This window comes from Rhinopithecus roxellana, chromosome 8 (assembly GCF_007565055.1).
Source record: "Rhinopithecus roxellana isolate Shanxi Qingling chromosome 8, ASM756505v1, whole genome shotgun sequence".
In the NCBI taxonomy this organism is placed as follows: domain Eukaryota; kingdom Metazoa; phylum Chordata; class Mammalia; order Primates; family Cercopithecidae; genus Rhinopithecus; species Rhinopithecus roxellana.
Window position 1 is genome coordinate 48,282,266 of NC_044556.1, and position 18,020 is coordinate 48,300,285.

General features: G+C 41.4%; 1 protein-coding gene across 1 annotated transcript; it reads right to left on the minus strand.

Annotated features, from left to right (window-relative positions):
* Nucleotides 1-33: 33 nt before the first annotated feature.
* LOC104663992 (neuroblastoma breakpoint family member 6-like protein) lies at nucleotides 34-10,404 on the minus strand. Its single transcript, XM_030936579.1, has 5 exons — nucleotides 10,227-10,404; nucleotides 7,839-7,941; nucleotides 4,932-5,167; nucleotides 939-990; nucleotides 34-79 (listed from the first exon to the last, which is right to left on the minus strand). Exons 1-5 carry the CDS (start codon nucleotides 10,402-10,404, stop codon nucleotides 34-36), a joined length of 615 nt encoding a protein of 204 aa, XP_030792439.1.
* Nucleotides 10,405-18,020: the final 7,616 nt, after the last annotated feature.

Below are 18,020 nucleotides of genomic sequence, written 5' to 3' on the forward strand. Positions count from 1 at the left end.
TCCTGAACCTGGTGGAATAGGCAAGACAAGGAATTAAACCAAGGCAGCCTGGAACCACAGCTTCATAGCTAGTTCTGATCTGAAGCTCATGGAAGAGGCACCAAGACCAAAGGGACCATCATATCAAAGAGAAAGTATACAATCCACTTTTGACTGGGAATATAGTGTGCCGAGAGTTAGTATAGAAGTGAAAACAGCAAGTGATCAGTGCATTGACCTCATGACACACAGGTAAGGCAGCAGACTCAACAACTACTCTAAAATACACTCAAGGCACACAGGGACACACAGAGACCCATACTATTGGCTTCAAAATGCTGTGTTCAGATTTTATTTAATATGATGTAGAGTGGTCCATTGAATACTGGCTCTTGAGACAACGTAACATCCCAGGGCTTTTGCAGATTTTAGACCCCTAGCTCTAAATACTCAGTATGGTTTCAATTTATTTTTCAAGGTAATTTTCTGGCTATAAAATATCTGCCAACATAATTCAGGACAACTGTGCAGAAACCAGATAGGCATCTCACTTTGGTTTGCAACCATATAGGATTTAAAGATACAGAAACCAGGGATCCCTGGTTAGTTTACTTTTCGGTAAGAGTGACTAGTTAACTAAGCGTAAGAAATTACTAGGAAATAGGAACCAATACAAGAACTGCAAAGAGAGCAGAGAACTGTTTTTAAAAGGACACATTGTATAATCAGTCAACAAAAAGAGGAACACTCAGCAGTGTCTGCTTTTCCCAGATCTGGGACCTTTAACCTCTTGAGCCCTTGCTTCTGGAACCCTCTCTAGATTTGAGTCCTTGCTTCTGGAATCCTCTCTAGATTTGAGTCCTTGCTTCTGGAATCCTCTCTAGATTTGACTCCTTGCTTCTGGAATCCTCTCTAGATTTTGTCAGTCCATTATCAGCCCCTTCATCATTCAGAGTTACCTGGGAGCCAGTAGCTTTTGCCTGTCTTCATTTTTCTTACCATTGTGATATTCTGCAAACCAAAATTAAAAGAGCTGGTCAGAAATTAAGCAGGTCCCATTTCACACATTGCACACATGGGGCCTGTATGATCAGGGACATAACACTTTATATGTGTGTTCAGAATGCTCTGCAAGAATTATTGCAGGAGGCCTCAGGTTGTGTCTTTAGAGAAGTGGCCTGGCGGGCTTGCCTGAGTCCACTGGACAGGGTGTTCCTGATGTGGTGAATCCTCACCATGACATCAGCTGCCTGAAGCAGAGCAAAAGTCTTTTGTTCCCCAGTTCAAAGAATACTTACCTGGCTGCCCTTTGGACTTCTCCAGTTGTAACCTTCCTTCCTGCCACAGGCTGGTTGCCAGACCATGACTGTCCCATTGCTACTCACACACAGAACCTGCTCCAGTCTCTGAGAGGACAAATAGCCCTGTCCTACCTCTACTCCAAAACCAGAGGACTGCCCAAGGTGCCTTCAAATCTGTCCCTGTTGTGCTTCCTCAGATGTTCTTGGGGGTAATTCTTGTTTTTTTTTTTTTTCTTCTCAGTTTGTTAGTGAGAATTGGGGGTGAGTCTATGAAAAACATTCCAGTATAAATCAACTTTTCTAACACCAGCTTCTACTATATCCAGTGCTTAAATTAACCCCAAAAGATTTGGACAATTTATTGCGACCTGAAAATAAATGAATAACTAAATAACCCTGAAAGAGAAATACACTCATGAACATTAAGATACTACTTCAACCGATCTGTACAGCAGTTGTGGAATTATGATTTGACCACTTTACAAATGAGGAAAACAGAAATTCAAGAAGGATCAATCACTTGCACAAAGTTAGTAAATACAGTGCTGAGACTAGAGCCTAGGTAATTCTGATTCTTAGCCCAGGGGTCTTCCCATTCTAACAAGCTGCCTTCTGTCATACTGTTCTTTCTGACCGCAAAGGTTGAACGGAGACTTCTGCTTCTGGCCAAGTTGGAGTAATAGGGACCAGATTTGTCCTCCACCTTAAACAACTAAGAAACTGGAAAAGGTATTTTAAACTGTAGCTTCAACATTGGATATAGTGCAGTACAGTAGAGTGATCCCTGAGAGAGAGAAAATAAAAGAGGTGAGCCCTATGATTGCTCCAGTTTCCTGCCTGAGATTGTCAACTGCAGAACAGGGAGGGAGGACCCAGGCAGAGCCTGGTAGTAAGTTTGAAGAAGTCAGGGTGGCTAGACATCACAGGACAGACTAGAGAATAAATTGCTGCACAGACAGAATGCCTTGGATGTCTGTCTTCAATCTTCAGCTAAGTACTCATTAGTACATGTATTTGAGGAAATTATGCAAAGCAGGGGAAAGAACTTCCCAAAAGGAATAATATCTGTAGCTCACACAGAGCTTGCAACACTTGGTGTTTCCATCAACTACAGTGAAAATCCCTTTTAATAGAGGGAGCATTGGTTAGAACAAGGGTCCCCAACCCCCAGCACTGGTCCATGGCCCGTTAGGAATGGGGCCGCACAGCAGGAGGTGAGCAGCCGGCAAGAAAGCATTACTGCCTGAGCTCTGCCTCCTGGCAGATCAGCGATGGCATTAGATCAGCATTGGAGCACAAGCCCTATTGTGAACTGTACATGCCAGGGATCTAGGTTGCATGCTCCTTATGAAACTCTAACTAGTGCCTGATGATCTGAGGTGGAACAGTTTCCTACTGAAACCACCCAACTCCCAACCCCTACCATCCCACCCCCACCTTGTCTGTGGAAAAATTGTCTTTCATGCAACCAGTCCCTGGTGCCAAATCTGTGGGAGATCACTGGCTTAGAATCTTCAAAAGAGTGTTGCCCCCAGTGTAAACTATGGACTTTGTGTGATAATGACACGTCAATGTAAGTTCATCAACTGTAACAAATGTACCTTTCTGGAGAGAGATGTTGATAGTCTAGGAAGCCATCCATGTGTGGAGGCAGGGGGTATATGGGAACTTTTTGTACTTCCTGCTCAATTTTGCTGTGAATCTGAAACTACTCTAAAAAATAAAGTCTATTTTCTTAAAAGTCATATTGCCTCCATAGTGGGAAAAAAATAGCCATTGACTAATAGCTGTGCTTATCCTGCCTAAAAAATTTAAAAAGCCGGCTTGAAAAGACGCAAATTGTTTTTAAGTAACTTTATTGTATACTAAAACAAAGTCAAAAGGATTTTAACACAAAATGCAAAAAATCCAGCATTCAATAGGTTACAATTTGCAACGTCTAACACCAAATCAAATAATGTTTGAGAGACAGAAAAGCATAATCCATGATGAGAAGGGAAAAAAGATCAATCTACTTAAACTGACTTAGAAAGGACACATCAGGTGAGAATTAACAATAGAAAGGACACAGATGACAGAATCTGTAGACAAGGACATTGAAACAAATATAACTATATTCCTTGTATTAAAGAAGCTAGGCCAGGTGTGGTGGCTCATGCTTGTAATACTAGCACTTTGTGAGGCCAAGGTGGGTGTGTCACCTGAGGTCAGGAGTTTGAGACCAGCCTGGCCAATGTGGTAAAACCACATGTCTATAAAAATTACAAAAATTAGCTGGGCATAGAAGCAAGTGCCTGTAATCCCAGCTACTCAGGAGGCTGAGGCATAGGAATCACTTGAGCCGAAATCTCACCGCTGCACTTCAGCCTGGGCAACAGAGTGAGACTCTGTCTCAAAAAGTAGAATAAAATAAAATAGATAGAGGAAAATATGAAATGATGAGGAGTTACATAGAAGAGTTTTAAAAAGACATAAATAAAATTTAGATGAAAAATAAAGTCTGAGATGAAAATACACTGGACAGGATTAACAGCAGATTAGATGCTGCTGAGGAAAGATTAATCAATTCCAAGACATGGAAATAGAAAGAAATGGAGAAAAAAAAGACATAACAAAAAATGAACAGACCATTAGTCAACTGTGGTAAAATTTCAAAGCAGCTAATACAAATATAACTGGAGTCTTTGAAGGACAGAATAGAGAGAAAGAATATATATTACATATATTTGATATATATATGCCATATATAATATATTAATTATTGTCATTATTCAAATTTGATCAGAACTATAAACATGCAGATGCAAAAAACTAAATAAAGTAAAACAATACATAAAAGATAAAACTATACAAGGTCTTATCATAATCAAACTGCTTAACACCAGTGATAAATAGAAAATCTCAAGAGCAGCCAGTGAAAAAAGACATATTATGTACAGAGGAACAAAAATAAGAATTATGGCAGACTTCTTGTTGGAAACAATGTAAGCCAGAAGACAGTGGAATATCACTTTTCAAACACTTTTTAAAAACAAAAACTGTCAACTAGAATCCTATGCCCAGTGAAAATATCTTCCAGAAATGAAGGTGAGTTCTTATGCTCATCAAGATGAATTAATCCACTATACTCTATCCCTCTTACTGATTGAAACTAAGAACTCTCAGGCCAGGCACAGTGGCTCACATCTGTAATCCCAGCACTTTGGGAGGCCAAAGCAGGTGGATCACTTGAGCTCAGTAGTTCAAGACCAGCCTGGGCAGCATGGAGAAACCCTGTCTCTACAAAATATACAAAAATTAGCCAGGCGTGGTGGTACACACTTGTAGTCCCAGCTACTTGGGAGGCTGAGGTGGGATGATTGCTTAAGCCCAGGAGGCACAGATCACAGTCAGCCAAGATCATGTCACTGAACTCCAGCTTGGGTAAGAGAGCAAGACTCTGTCTCAAAATAAAAAATAAAACTCAGAACTCTTGAAAGAATATTAAAAGTGATTACCTGAGTGCTCTAAAGAGAAAACAATAGAATGCAGATTAAGGACCATAGTCAAAACTAAAATAAAATCTACAATGGAAATAACTTTGCATTTTTTCTCCTCACTTTGGGGCACTTGGGAGGAGCTAAGGGTCTTCAGAGCCTGTAGCCAACTTACCTGTGGCCAGTTTTCTGACAAGGATCTCTGTCAGCTGGCTTCCTTGTACCATTTGCTTACAGAATCTCTGTCTTTGGTAGTAGGCAATGCCAGTGTTCCTGAGAAGGCCCTCAAAAGACTTGACTGTGTTCTTCACATGCTGGGTGAAAAGGTAGCAGACACCTCTCCCTTCCTGTATCTTCTGTCGTAAGTGGGTCAGTTCTTTAGCCTGAGCCTGAATTAAGGGATCATGTATCCTAAGGTGGGAGAGAGGAGTAAAATGTACGAGGGAATGTAGTGAATAATAGATCATAGAAGTTTCAGAGGAGAGATCTCTTAGAATCCCTGTAAGGAACTCCCAAGTTGAATTCTTTTTTTTATTTTTATTTTTTGAGACAATCTCACTCTGTCGCCCAGGCTGGAGTGCAGTGATGCAATCTCGACTCACTGCAACCTCCGCCTCTGCCTCCACCTCCCAAGTTCGAGCAATTCTCTTGCCTCAGCCTGCCAAGAAGCTGGAACTACAGGTGCCCATCGCTATGTCAGGAAAATTTATATATTTTTTGTAGAAATGGGGTTTTGTCATGTTGGCCAGGCTCATCTCGAACTCCTGGCCTCAAGTGATCCGTGCACCTTGGCCTCCCAAAGTGCTGGGACTACAGGCATGAGCCACCGCACCCGGCCCAAGATCAATTCTTGTACAAGTTGTGTGACTTGCCTGTGGCAGAAGGAGTGAAGAAACAGCTTTGGGTTCTGGGTTTGTCTGTTATTTTACTAACTTTGCATTAAAAAAATGCCCCATGGGTTCCCCACTTTAGTCCAAGTACATTTTCGTATGATATACATCAAGCATTATGCAGCAGCTGGCAAAACAAAACAAACAAACAAACAAAAAAAAAAAAAAAAACAGGAAAAAAGCAAGCCAGGATCAAAAGTGTTGGGCAGGTATCTCTGGTATGAATTGAAAATTAAAAAAAAAAATCAGTGAAAAAGTCAAGAAGGGCAGTATTCTTTTGAATGACATGAAGATAGGCCATAATCAGTAAGAAGGCTGTTAAACCTAAAGTTCTGGCCAGGTGCAGTGCCTCATGCCTGTAATACCAGTACTTTGGGAGGCCAAGGCGGCAGTTCACCTGAGGTCAGGAGTTTTGAGACCAGCCTGGTCAACGTGGTGAAACCCCATCTCTACTAAAAATACAAAAATTAGCCGGCCTGGTGGTGTGCGCCTGTACTCTCAGCTCCTTGGGAGGCTGACGTAGGAGGATCACTTGAACCTGGGAGGTGGAGGCTGCAGGGAGCTAAGATCATACCACTGCACTCTAGCCTGGGCAACAGAGTAAGACTCCATCTAAAAAAAAGAAAAAAAGTAAAGTTCTGAGTAGTAATTTCATTATTCTATGTGGGATTTCATTGTTTTCTAATTATTGTTTAAATATTTCTCATGGTGATATGGTTTGGCTCTGTGTCCCCACCCAAGTCTTATGTTGGATTGTAATCCCCAGTGATGGGGGAGAGACCTGCTGGAAGGTGACTGGATCATGAGGGTGGATTTCCCCCTTGCTGTTCTTGTGATAGTGAGTGAGTTCTCACGAGGTCTGGTTGTTTGAAAGTGTGGCACCTCGCTCTTTGCTCTCTCTCTCTCTCTCTCCTGTTCTGGCCATGTGAAGCAGGCCTGCTTCGCCTTCGACTTCCACAATGATCGTAAGTTTTCTGAGGCCTGCCCAGAAACAGAAGCCTGTACAGCCCACAGAACCCTGAGCCAATTAAACCTCTTTTCTTTATAAATCACCCAGTCTTAGACACGTGTTTATAGCAGTGTGAAAATGGACTAATACACATGGGTTCCAATGTGGAGTGTGAGCTCTGTGAGTCTAAGGACAGTGCCACCTATGACCCGACTTACAGCACCTGGTAGTATGTACACATGCAAGTAGTTTTTCAGTTAATGTTTAGAACCATGTAGTCCCAGAGCTGGACTGAACATTTGCAGTCATCTACCCCATCTCATGCTCGAGTTTTCTCCCTGATATTCTTCTAAGTAATTATCCACAGGTCCTCTTTCAAACTCTATTCCTTAGAGTTACTAGAAAGTGTCAGGGGAAGTAAAGACACATACTGGGGAGAAACAGGTGCTCCAGACCTATCCCCCCTTCAATCAAATCTCTCTGCTTTGGTGAGTCTTACACATTTCAGCTTCTATGATTTCATTTCAGCAAAGGATTAAAAGAAGTTTCGAATGCTACAACCTACCTTATGTCTGAAACCCTCTAAGGATAGTCAGTGCTGGTCCTGAGCAAATAATTCATTTTCCACATAACAGCTGCTCAATCACCTACCTATCCCATAGCCCTAGCAGTTAATACTCCACCTAGTATAACACTTTTTTAAAAAGTTTGGAGGAGAAACATTCTTATCATGAAAGGCACTTTGGAAAGTTTGAAAATATCTCTTACAGAAAATGTTAATGACAATCACCACATCTATAAATGGGAACAAATATAATAATTACAGAAAATAGTTGTTCAGAGTTTTCTATGTGTTAGAGATGGTTCTAACTACTTGCAATCGTGCATTTAATCTTCATAACCCTCTAAGGTACATACTGTCAGTATTTCCATTTTATAAATGAGGTAGCCTAGGTTGATGACATGCAGAAAAGTAAAGTAAATTTGACCAAGGACACACAGATAGAAGCCACATTGCTAGTATTCCAACACAGGCAGCTGTCTCCATTTTACTAATATGCTATTTAACGGAAAACCCTAGACACCTAACTAGACCATAGCCTCATTGTATCTTAATCTAGTTCTGTGCCTGCCTCATACATTTCTGCCCTTCTCCATGCACAAATTTTCTCTTTGTTCTACCAGCCTGGGCTGCCCCACTTCAAACAGTATTTATACACTTCCCACAGAGGTACCTCCTTACCGGAGCCTTGCAGCTGGTCTCGGCAATTCGGCCAGCTCCCTCTCCTGAAACTGCAGCTCCTCCTCCAGCACAGATTTTATAAGGTCTTTGCACTCTTCACACTCTGAGAAAAGACAGACATGCCTGCATCATGGAAGGCTGGATGTGCTACTATGTGGTCACTGCCTGCAGGGCAGGAGGCAGGGTCTATCTCAAGGATAAAAGTATCCCCAGTACCAGGCTTTATACTGGGATTTCCATATCTTTCTTTATTCCTCAGTCTCTCAACTACTCCCCATTTTAGAGATGAGGAAAGAAAAGCCCACAGGTCGATAAAGTAACTTGACAAGATGATTCAACTGGAAAGAGACAGTCAGAATTCACATCCCCTGAGGTTTGACTCAAAATCTCTCTTTTTCTTTTCTTTTCTTTTCTTTCTTTCTTTCTTTTTTTTTTCTTCCTTGAGATGGAATCTCACTTTGTTGTCCAGGCTGGAGTGTAACGGCACGATCTCGGCTCACTGCAACCTGTGACTCCTGGGTTATTCTCCTGTCTCAGCCTCCCAAGTAGCTGAGATTACAAGTGTGCACCACCACACCCAGCTAGTTTTTGTATTTTCAGTAGAGACAGGGCTTCACTATGCTGGCCAGGCTGGTCTCAAACTCCTGACCTCAAATGATCCACCCACCTTGGCTTCCCAAATTGCTGGGATTGCAGTAAGTGTGCCAATACGCCCGGCCATGACTTAAAATCTTAAGGCCAATTTACCAAGCCTTACAGCCTCTTAAGTAAAACATGAACATAAGGCCATGAAATAATGACTTCCTGTGTGTTTGGGAAGATACTAAGAACTGTAGGACTGATGATTCTCCTGTTTCAAGAGTTTCAATAATCCCAAAATATTTCAAAGATTTAAACATTTATCTGTATATAACTGTGTAAAACTGCATATGGAGGAGAACGATCCAAATGATATATGCCCAAATACTAATAGGTGGTGTTTTAAAGGGAGAACCAACACACAGTGTTTGTCATGGTACTGTTGCATTAGGTTTTTAAGAATTATCATCATATGATCATCACCACTATCCAAAGAGGTAGTTACTACTCTATTACCATTACAGATGAGGAAACTGAGGCACAGTGACGATAAGTTAGATTTGAACCCAGGAAATTTGGCCCTAGGGCATATGCTCTTTAATCACTGCGCTATAATACCTTCATACTAATGTCTTAGGTAATGTCTTTCTTCTTCTCTAGCTTGAGAAAATTTTGTCCTACAATTATAGGACATGAAGTTGTTGTTTTGTTTTTTATTAAACTAGTTTTTCCACACACCAAAGCTCATCTTTTCCCTTCTTTAGTAAGTGGGCTTTTGGCTTTACTTTTCTATGACAGTAAGTTAGACAGCAACTTTTAGCCACCACCCACGCAATGATTTATTTTAAAATGATTGTAGAAATTGGAAAGAAAACTCAATTTAATGTTAACCAGAATCCTCTTCTAATATCCCTGTTCCTCTCATACCCTTGTTCCCATGTTTCCTTGTCATTACAGCTTCCCCCTTCCCTGACTATTAGTAACAGGTTTGGGGTTTTACAGTGGATTTACAAATGTGAGAGCTGACTGTGGAGAGGAAAGGGCCAGCCCCTAACCTGGCCTGGCCTTCTACTGAGAACGGCGGTCTGCTCCACTTGGCCTTATTCTCATTTTGGCCATATGTCTCATAGCTCTGTTCCTGAACGTCCACCTGCAGTTGCTTGCTGTCTGTAAAGCTGATACTCAGAGAGCGACCAAAAGGGTATTACAAAGTCTCTGATTTTCTGGAAATACCCTCAATCTAACCAGAGCTTGAGGAATGACTTATTTGAACTTTTGTGAAAAGAGAATATTGAGCCAGGTATCATAAAGACTTTTCTCCATGTCTGCTACTGAAGTTCGCATCTCCACATATCTGTGACTCAGTTGAGAATAGGTAGTTTTAAGTTCCTTCGAGGCAGATAAGGTATACACTATTACCTCTTTCACCCTGGTGCTGTTGGTGCAGTGCTTTGCAAATGGGTGCTCTTTAAAAAGTTTTAATTGAATCCTGAGCTGTTTTAACCAACAGTGATGTTACATGTTTGTAGAAGCTGATACTCATTGCTGAGAAGGGAAAGACAGTTTCATGCCTAAACCAAGGTTTTAGTCTCTATTCCTCACTACACTTGCTCTGTAAACTTTACACCTTTATGCCTCAGTTTCTCTGTCCTTGGCAAATTGAGAGTAAAATGCCCACTTCTACCTTTCTGGGAGTGCAGTTAGGATAAAATTAATTTTGATAGAGAATAAATTCTGCAGTGTTTCATTTCACAGAGGAAAATGGACAATCATTTATCACTTTGGTGACCATGCCCCTATGGGACCTACTGTATTTCTGCAGACGATTGGCCAGGGAGTAGGCAGTAGCTTTGGATGCCAGGAATTTCTCTGTGAGGTCTCGGAAGTTCTGTTTGCATTTTTCCAGTTCAGAACGCAAGTACTGATTGGTTTCTAGGATGCTCGTTTCTGCCTTTGGACCAAAACAAGTAGTGGGAGATACGGCCATGCTGAAGCTTGTGGAGGAAGTAGAATCAGAGCCTAGGGAGAATAAACCCAAACAAATAATACATTAAAAACAAATGCATGGATTATGGTAATGGTTGCACTACTTGGGTAAATTACTAAATTTATTGAACTGTACAATTATGATGGGTAAATTTCATAGTATGTAAATTATACCTCAATAAAGTTTCTTTACATTAAACAAAGATTTAAATGAGTCAAAAGAAAGCAGATCTGATTCATAACTTACTTTTGGGATAAACTTTGTCAGCATCCCACAGCTCTGAGAATCCTTAGCCACAAAAACAAGGCACAAGGTGCCTGAGCTTAGAGTGTAAGGTACTGTCTGTGGTTCAGGCTCTGATAGGAATGCCAAAGGTAAGACCCAGTGCCAGGTAACAGTCTGGAGTCATAATAACAGAATTAGAAGGTGGGGGTGTCATGGAATGTTAGGATCTCTGCCTTCCAGGTGTCTAGGCCATGTGGAAACACAAGGTCTCTTCTGAAGGACACCACCAATGGAGACCACTCCCTCAGCAGTCATTCTCAGTATTTGTATACCCTTGTGACAATACCACAGGCCTCATTCTAAAATTTAACCATATTTTCATTGTTTATTATTGCAAATGCATAGAAAACATCAAGAAATACATAGTTCCCTAAGTTCTATCATTCTCCTGAGGACTGACATGAAGTTATTTTCTTCCTAATGAAAACTTTAAAACTTCTAGATAGTCTTGATGTTCTTTTGTGGTGCTCCCATTTGCCACATCATTTTAATATTATAAGAAAAAATTTCTGAATATTCTTCTCCGTGTGTGAATAATTGACGTATATGGATTTAGAGGCCAGGGGCAGTGGCTCACACCTGTAATCCCAGCACTTCGGAAGACCAAGGTGGTTAGATGACTTGAGCTCAGGAGTTTGAGACCAACCTGGGCAGCATGGTGAAACCCTGCCTCTACAAAAAATCATCAAAAATTAGCCAGGCATAGTGGCACATGCCTATAGTCCCAGCTATTCCGGAGACTGAGGTGGGAGGATCACTTGGGTCCAGGAGTTTGCTGCTGCAGTGAACCAAGATCACGCTACTGTACTCCATGCTGGATGACCAAGTGAGACCCTGTCTCAAAGAATAAAAACAAAATAAATAATAAAAGGATTTTGGTCAATGTCTTAATATACTTCTTGCTGCAAACCAATGTTATACTGGCATCTTTTCTCCCACTGGGGAAGCATGTTAGTTTTTTGTTTGTTTGTTTGTTTGTTTGTTTATAGACAGGGTCTAGCTCTGCTGCTCAACCTGGAGTGCGATGGCGTGATCACAGCTCCCTGCAGCCTCAAACTCCCAGGCTCAAGGGATCCTCCTGCCTCAGCCTCCTGAATAGCCAGGACTACAGGCACATATCACCACCCTCAGCTATTGTGTGTGTGTGTGTGTGTGTGTGTGTGTGTGTGTGTGTGTGTAGATGGGGTCTCACTATGTTGCCCAGGCTGGTCTCAAACTCCTGGGCCCAAGTTATTCTCACACCTTGGCCTCCCAAAGTATTGGAATTACAGGTGTAAGCCACCACACCTGGCCCATGTTGGATTTTCACTTGAGGACAAGTTTTATATTCATAACTCCTAACCCCACCCTGCTATGTGTGGGCTGCTTTGTGTTATAATCTCTATATACATATTTTGTGCTTGTCACTTATGATTTTCATTCTAACTCCACAGGTTTTTTTCCAATTTGTCGTAATCACTGAAATAATTTATGTACATCTCTTTAAATACATGTAGTGGCCACCTAATTTGGAATGACTTATAAACTGTTAGTATATGTTTGAAGCAGTTTTTATGGAACACTAAAGATCTGCATTGAGCCAAAGCCATTGGCCTGAGGATATATTCTCAGACAGATCATGGTAAAAATCAAGGTCACGAGTCTGTGGTGGTTGGTGGTGATCAACAGCATTCCTGTGCAATGGGGTTTAGTGGGAGAGAAACTGAGGTTTTAAAGACAGGCATAGACAGAAGAGAAGTGATCCCCTGATGTACCTCTTCACTTCCTATGTGTCAATTCCTCCTTGGCTTTGTGAGACTGAGATAGGGAGACTCTTATGGAATATCTGTCCTTTCCCTTCAGCTGCCTGACTTTCCTGGGCTACTGGCCTACACATGTGTAACCATGGTCACCTCCACATTCATGACAAACAGAAGGAAGCAGGACCAACAAACTGCATACCCTACATGCTAACCTGAAACTATAGTGCATGACAGTATTAGTTTGTGAGACATATCAGAAACTATATGATTTTAGTCCTTTTAAATTTATTAAGATTTATTTTAAGGGCTAGCATATGCTCTATTCTATAGAACATCCCATGTATACTTGAGAGGAAGTGTATTCTGTTTTTGTTGAGTGGAGTATTCTACAGATGTCTGGTAGGTTATGTTTAAATCTTTTATTTCTTTACTGGTCTTCTGCGTAGTTACTCTATCCGTTATTGAAAGTTGTGGTATTAAAGTCTCCATCTGCCATTGTTAAATTGTCTATTTCTCCATTCAATTCTCTCAGTTTTTGCTTCCTGTGTTTTGAGGCTCTGTTAGATGCATAGGTATTTATTGCACTCTCTTCCTGATTGACTAACCCTTGTATCATTACAAAATATCCTCATTGTCTTTGATAACTTTTTTGTCTTAAAGTCTCTTGTTTATTTTGTCTGGTATTAGGATAGTTGTTACTGAAACACCAGAGGTTTGATTTAAGTCTTGCTGTTCACTGCACAGAAAGCCAATCACTGAATCCAACTAGTATTGCCAGGGAAGAAGGCTTTCATCAGGTACTGCAACTTAGGAGATGGGAGATCAGTCTCAAATCCATCTTCCTGACCAACGAAAAGTTGGGGTTTAGATAGCAGGGAAGAAATGTAACTACATGCAGAAAAACAGGAATTAGGGAGAGGTAAGAAAGAGGAATTGGTCAACAGGAAGCAGGTGACCACTTAGGCATTTGTGATGGGGTGAGGGGTCTGACATCTTGTTGTGCAGATGTGGTACTCCTGGTAAATTTCAGTTCTTTGCTACTATCTGGAAGGCCCATGGTTGGTTTCCTGAGAAAGGAACTGAGATAACACAAATGTAACTTTCTCAAATTTCAAGACTGTTTATTCAAAAGAAACCATAAACATCAGTTCCATGGGACAATTGGGTTGGTTTAAAAGTCACTTCAGGCCGGGCGCGGTGGCTCAAGCCTGTAATCCCAGCACTTTGGGAGGCCGAGACGGGCGGATCACGAGGTCAGGAGATCAAGACCATCCTGGCTAACACGGTGAAACCCCGTCTCTACTAAAAATACAAAAAACTAGCCGGGCGACCTGGCGGGCGCCTGTAGTCCCAGCTACTCGGGAGGCTGAGGCAGGAGAATGGCGTGAACCCGGGAGGCGGAGCTTGCAGTGAGCTGAGATCCGGCCACCGCACTCCAGCCTGGGCGACAGAGCGAGACTCCGTCTCAAAAAAAAAAAAAAAAAAAAAAAAAAAAAAAAAAAAAAAAAAAAGTCACTTCAGCTTTCTTATGGTTGCTAATTACATAATTATGTTACATTGTATGGCAAAGGGATTTTGCAGATACAATTACATTAACCTTAAAATGGGGAGATAATCCAGGTTGACTAATATAATCACATGGGCCTTTAAAGTCTGGGTCTAGAGATCAGAGGTCAGCGATCCAGCAAGTCAGGGAGATCCAAAACATGTTAGTGATTCAATGAGGAAGAAACTCTTCATTGCTGACTCTGAAGATGGTGAGAGTCACAAATAAATAAAGTCCTCAGTCCAACAACTTCATAATTAGTGTTACCTGCAAATATGAGTTAACAATACTTTTAAATGCATTTACAATATGTGGTGATCAGATTCACTTTGTCTCTGCCTACTCCTCTCTTTCACTTTGTTCCTGCATGCTATGTCTGTCTGTCTAGATGGGGGAACACAAACACTAGGTATTTGCGCAGCCTTCTCTCCTCTCCTGGAATGCTATGGCTCTCTAGAGCCAGATAGCACTGTTGAAGGTGGCTGAGTACAGGCAACTGATGGTGTTAGAAGCCATAGGCCCTTGATTAATCCAGGCTCTAACCTTCACCCACCTCAAAGTCCTAAGAGTCCTCCTTATAGCTTCCTATCAGATTTATACAGATTATTACCCACAAACCTTGCTCTTCCTTGGACCCCTAAGGCCAGGACTTCTAATATCTTCATCATGTTTGAAGTATCTAGTAAGTCTTCTTTCTAGAGTTTCAGTTACTTCATCCCCACTGCCGAGTGAAAAGTTACCAGATGACCAGCCCAAAGCCTCATATGCAAATCAGGGCTAAACAGTGACTGGATGATATTTTGTTTAGATCAGGCATGGGTATTGTCAAATGTGACAAGAATATTATTTCTAAAAGTTCCACACTACAGAAACACACTAGAACTTACTTCCCAAGTTAAAAGACAAGCTGGAGGAGTGGCTGTTACATCTCAGGCCAAGCATTAATCTTTCCAGGATTACAACTTGGCTCCCAAAGTTGCCAAGCTATTGCTTAGACAAATTATTTAATCTCTGTTATACCAAAATTATTGCCAGGTCCCCACAATTTGCACCTGGCTGCTACACCTCTATGAAGACTGGAAATACCTATGAGTAAGAGTCCAAAATAAGCTTTCTAAATCAATTCAGACCTGTCTCACATACTTTTTAGTTTACAATTGATAACCATGAAGGAATTCTGAGTGGAGATGCCCTGACCTTTGACAAAATTCCTATAGGTGCTTGGAACCAGCTTGAGCTATCTTTATTGCTCAAACCAACAGGACAATTTGCTGAGGCCTCAGAGATCCACCCCCTCCAGAGAAACCCTGATTTCCCAAAATTTGGTTGAGATCTAAGGTTTATTTTGCTGTACAACTCATTTTCTGGAGTTTTACTTGCTTCCAACAATGAAGGCAAGTTTTTCTCCTTCCATGATGATGGAGAGCAGGCAATTCCTTTCTGGAGTTTCAGTTCACTTCTAACAGGGAAGGAGAGTTTGTTTGATTTTTTCCTGCTTCTAGGATGGTACAGAGCAGTCTTCAGCCTGGGCCCCATTCCTAGGTAAGTAACTGAATCTGTGTTTTGTCTTGGAAATTCTCCTAAATGACTAAAGTTAAGATTACCAAGCAACTGGTCATAATTTCTTCTTACCATTACAGTGCTCAGCAATCATACAAATTGTGTGATCATCACTTTTCTTAACTGTTTTGTTTGTTTGTTTCCGTTTTTGTTGTTGTTTCCTTCTTTTCCCCATTGGGTTTGACCAGTTCTATCTGACTTGATCAAATCCAAAGGAAAGTTCCAAATTATGGGGACAAGGCCTCTGAATTGGATACATCCCTAGAGAAAATAAATAAATAAATAAAATTTAAAAAGAGGGAGAGCGAAAGGGGAAAACAAAACAAAACAAAACAAAAAACCCAGCCATCAAGAAAATAACGGTTTTGGCCGGGCGCGGTGGCTCACGCCTGTAATCCCAGGACTTTGGGAGGCAAGGGCGGGTGGATCACGATGACAGGAAATCGAGACTATCCTGGCTAACATGGTGAAACCCCATCTCTACTAAAAATACACAAAAATTAACCAGGCATGGTGGTGGGCGCCTGTAGTCCCAGCTACTGGGGAGGCTTAGGCAGGAGAATGCCGTGAACCTGGGAGGTGGAGCTTGCAGTGAGCCAAGATCGCACCACTGCGTTCCAGCCTGGGCGACAGAGCGAGACTCCTTCTCAAAAAGAAAAAGAACAGAAAAGAAAGGTTTTGACTACCTGAGGGGCTTTATTTATCTAACAAGGCCACCTTTGCTAGCCAAATCAAACTAAAAGAGCAATGGTTGTCACCTCATACCCAGGCTGCAGTTCAGTAGCTAAGGTTCTGCCCCTTTTTTCACCATGACAGCCTGGGCTGGGTTCCTAAATCAATTTTTTCCAGTTTGATATTTGTGTTACTTTTGAACATTTTTTCCAGGGAACTTTCTTAGCAGGATCTTTGTTGGCTTTCACCCCAGCTGTTACAGAACAGCTTGACTGAATTCAAAATCCAGAAGGTCAGAGGGTATCCTGGGCAGATGGTGGAATGAGAAGCACCTGGAATCTAGACAACAACTGCACTGGCAGGATCTGTCTGATGTAAATATTTCAAACCTCTGGAGCCTACTGAAGGCTTGCAACTTCCAGAGGAAGGCCCATATGGGAAATTGTAGGTAATTTCAGTCAATTTCAGCCTTTAGCACAATAGCAGCTACCCAACACTACCTCCAAGGCAGGCAACTTGTGTTCCTACGGTAAGCTGCACACACACATCTTTCAGGATCCAGAATTGGCAAAAAAGGATGCTGTCTCCAAATATTGGGGGTCTGGGCCGAGTGCAGTGGCTCATGACTGTAATCCTAGCACTTTGGGAGAACGAGGTGGGTGGATTACCTGAGGTCAGGAGTTCAAGACCAGCCTGGCCAACATGGTAAAACTCTGTTTCTACTAAAATTAGTAAGGTGTGGTTGCAGGCACCTGTAATCCCATTTACTTAGGAGGCTGGGGCACAAGAATCACTTGATGCATGAGGCGGAGGCTGCAGTGAGCTGAGATCACACCACTGCACTCCAGCCTGGGTGTTTGAGACTCCATCTCAAAACACACACACACACACACACACACACACACACACACACACACATTGGGGCTCTGTTCTCTAATGGTTGATTGCAGCACAGAGACAAAGAGGCTGGAAGCTACTGTTGTACCTCCCCCCATTGTAGCAAGCTCCTCATCCTAAGCTGAAGCAACTTCCAGAAAGTTTAAAGGGATAGTTCCCTTTTTTCACCCTCCCTCAATTTTTCTTTTTCCCCTTTTGGGAGTCAGACATTAAAGGATAAAATATTCAAGAATAGCTGCATATACAGGTAAAATTAGGGAGTGACCACACACCCAGGGAAAGGTTCAGGCTCAGAAAACATCTGTGAAGACCACAACTTGATACCTCAGGCTGATCCTCAGCATAGAGACAACCTACAATAATCAAAAAACAAAACAAAAAAGATAACAAAGAAACAGCAAACCCTGAGGAAGGAGGAGAATCTAATTTCTAGAGTCAACCATACTAGTAGATTCAAATGTCCAGTTTTTAACAACAACAATAATAAAAATAAAAATAAAAAATGAACCAACAGAAACTCTTACTGAAAAATACCTGATAGTCAAGATTAGGTCATGGGGAAAAAAATGAAAAGAAAAATAATAAATAATTAAAGAGAAAAAATAAAAATAAAAAAAAAATCTGCTGGAAGTTCTACTAGACAGACTTTAAAACAGCTGTCTTAAAGGTGCCCAAAGAACTAACTAAAGGAAGATGTAGCAGAAGACAAGAAAATGATGCATGAACAAAATGATAATATAAATAAGGATAGAAAATCAAAAAAGAAAGATAAAAGAAGTGCTGGATCTGAAAAGTAAATAAGTGAAACAAAAAGTTTACTAGAGAGATTCAAAGTCAAATCTGAAGAAAGCTGAGCAGGCAGAAGAAACAATCAGTGAACCCGAAGATAAGGCAATGGAAATCATCCAGTTTGA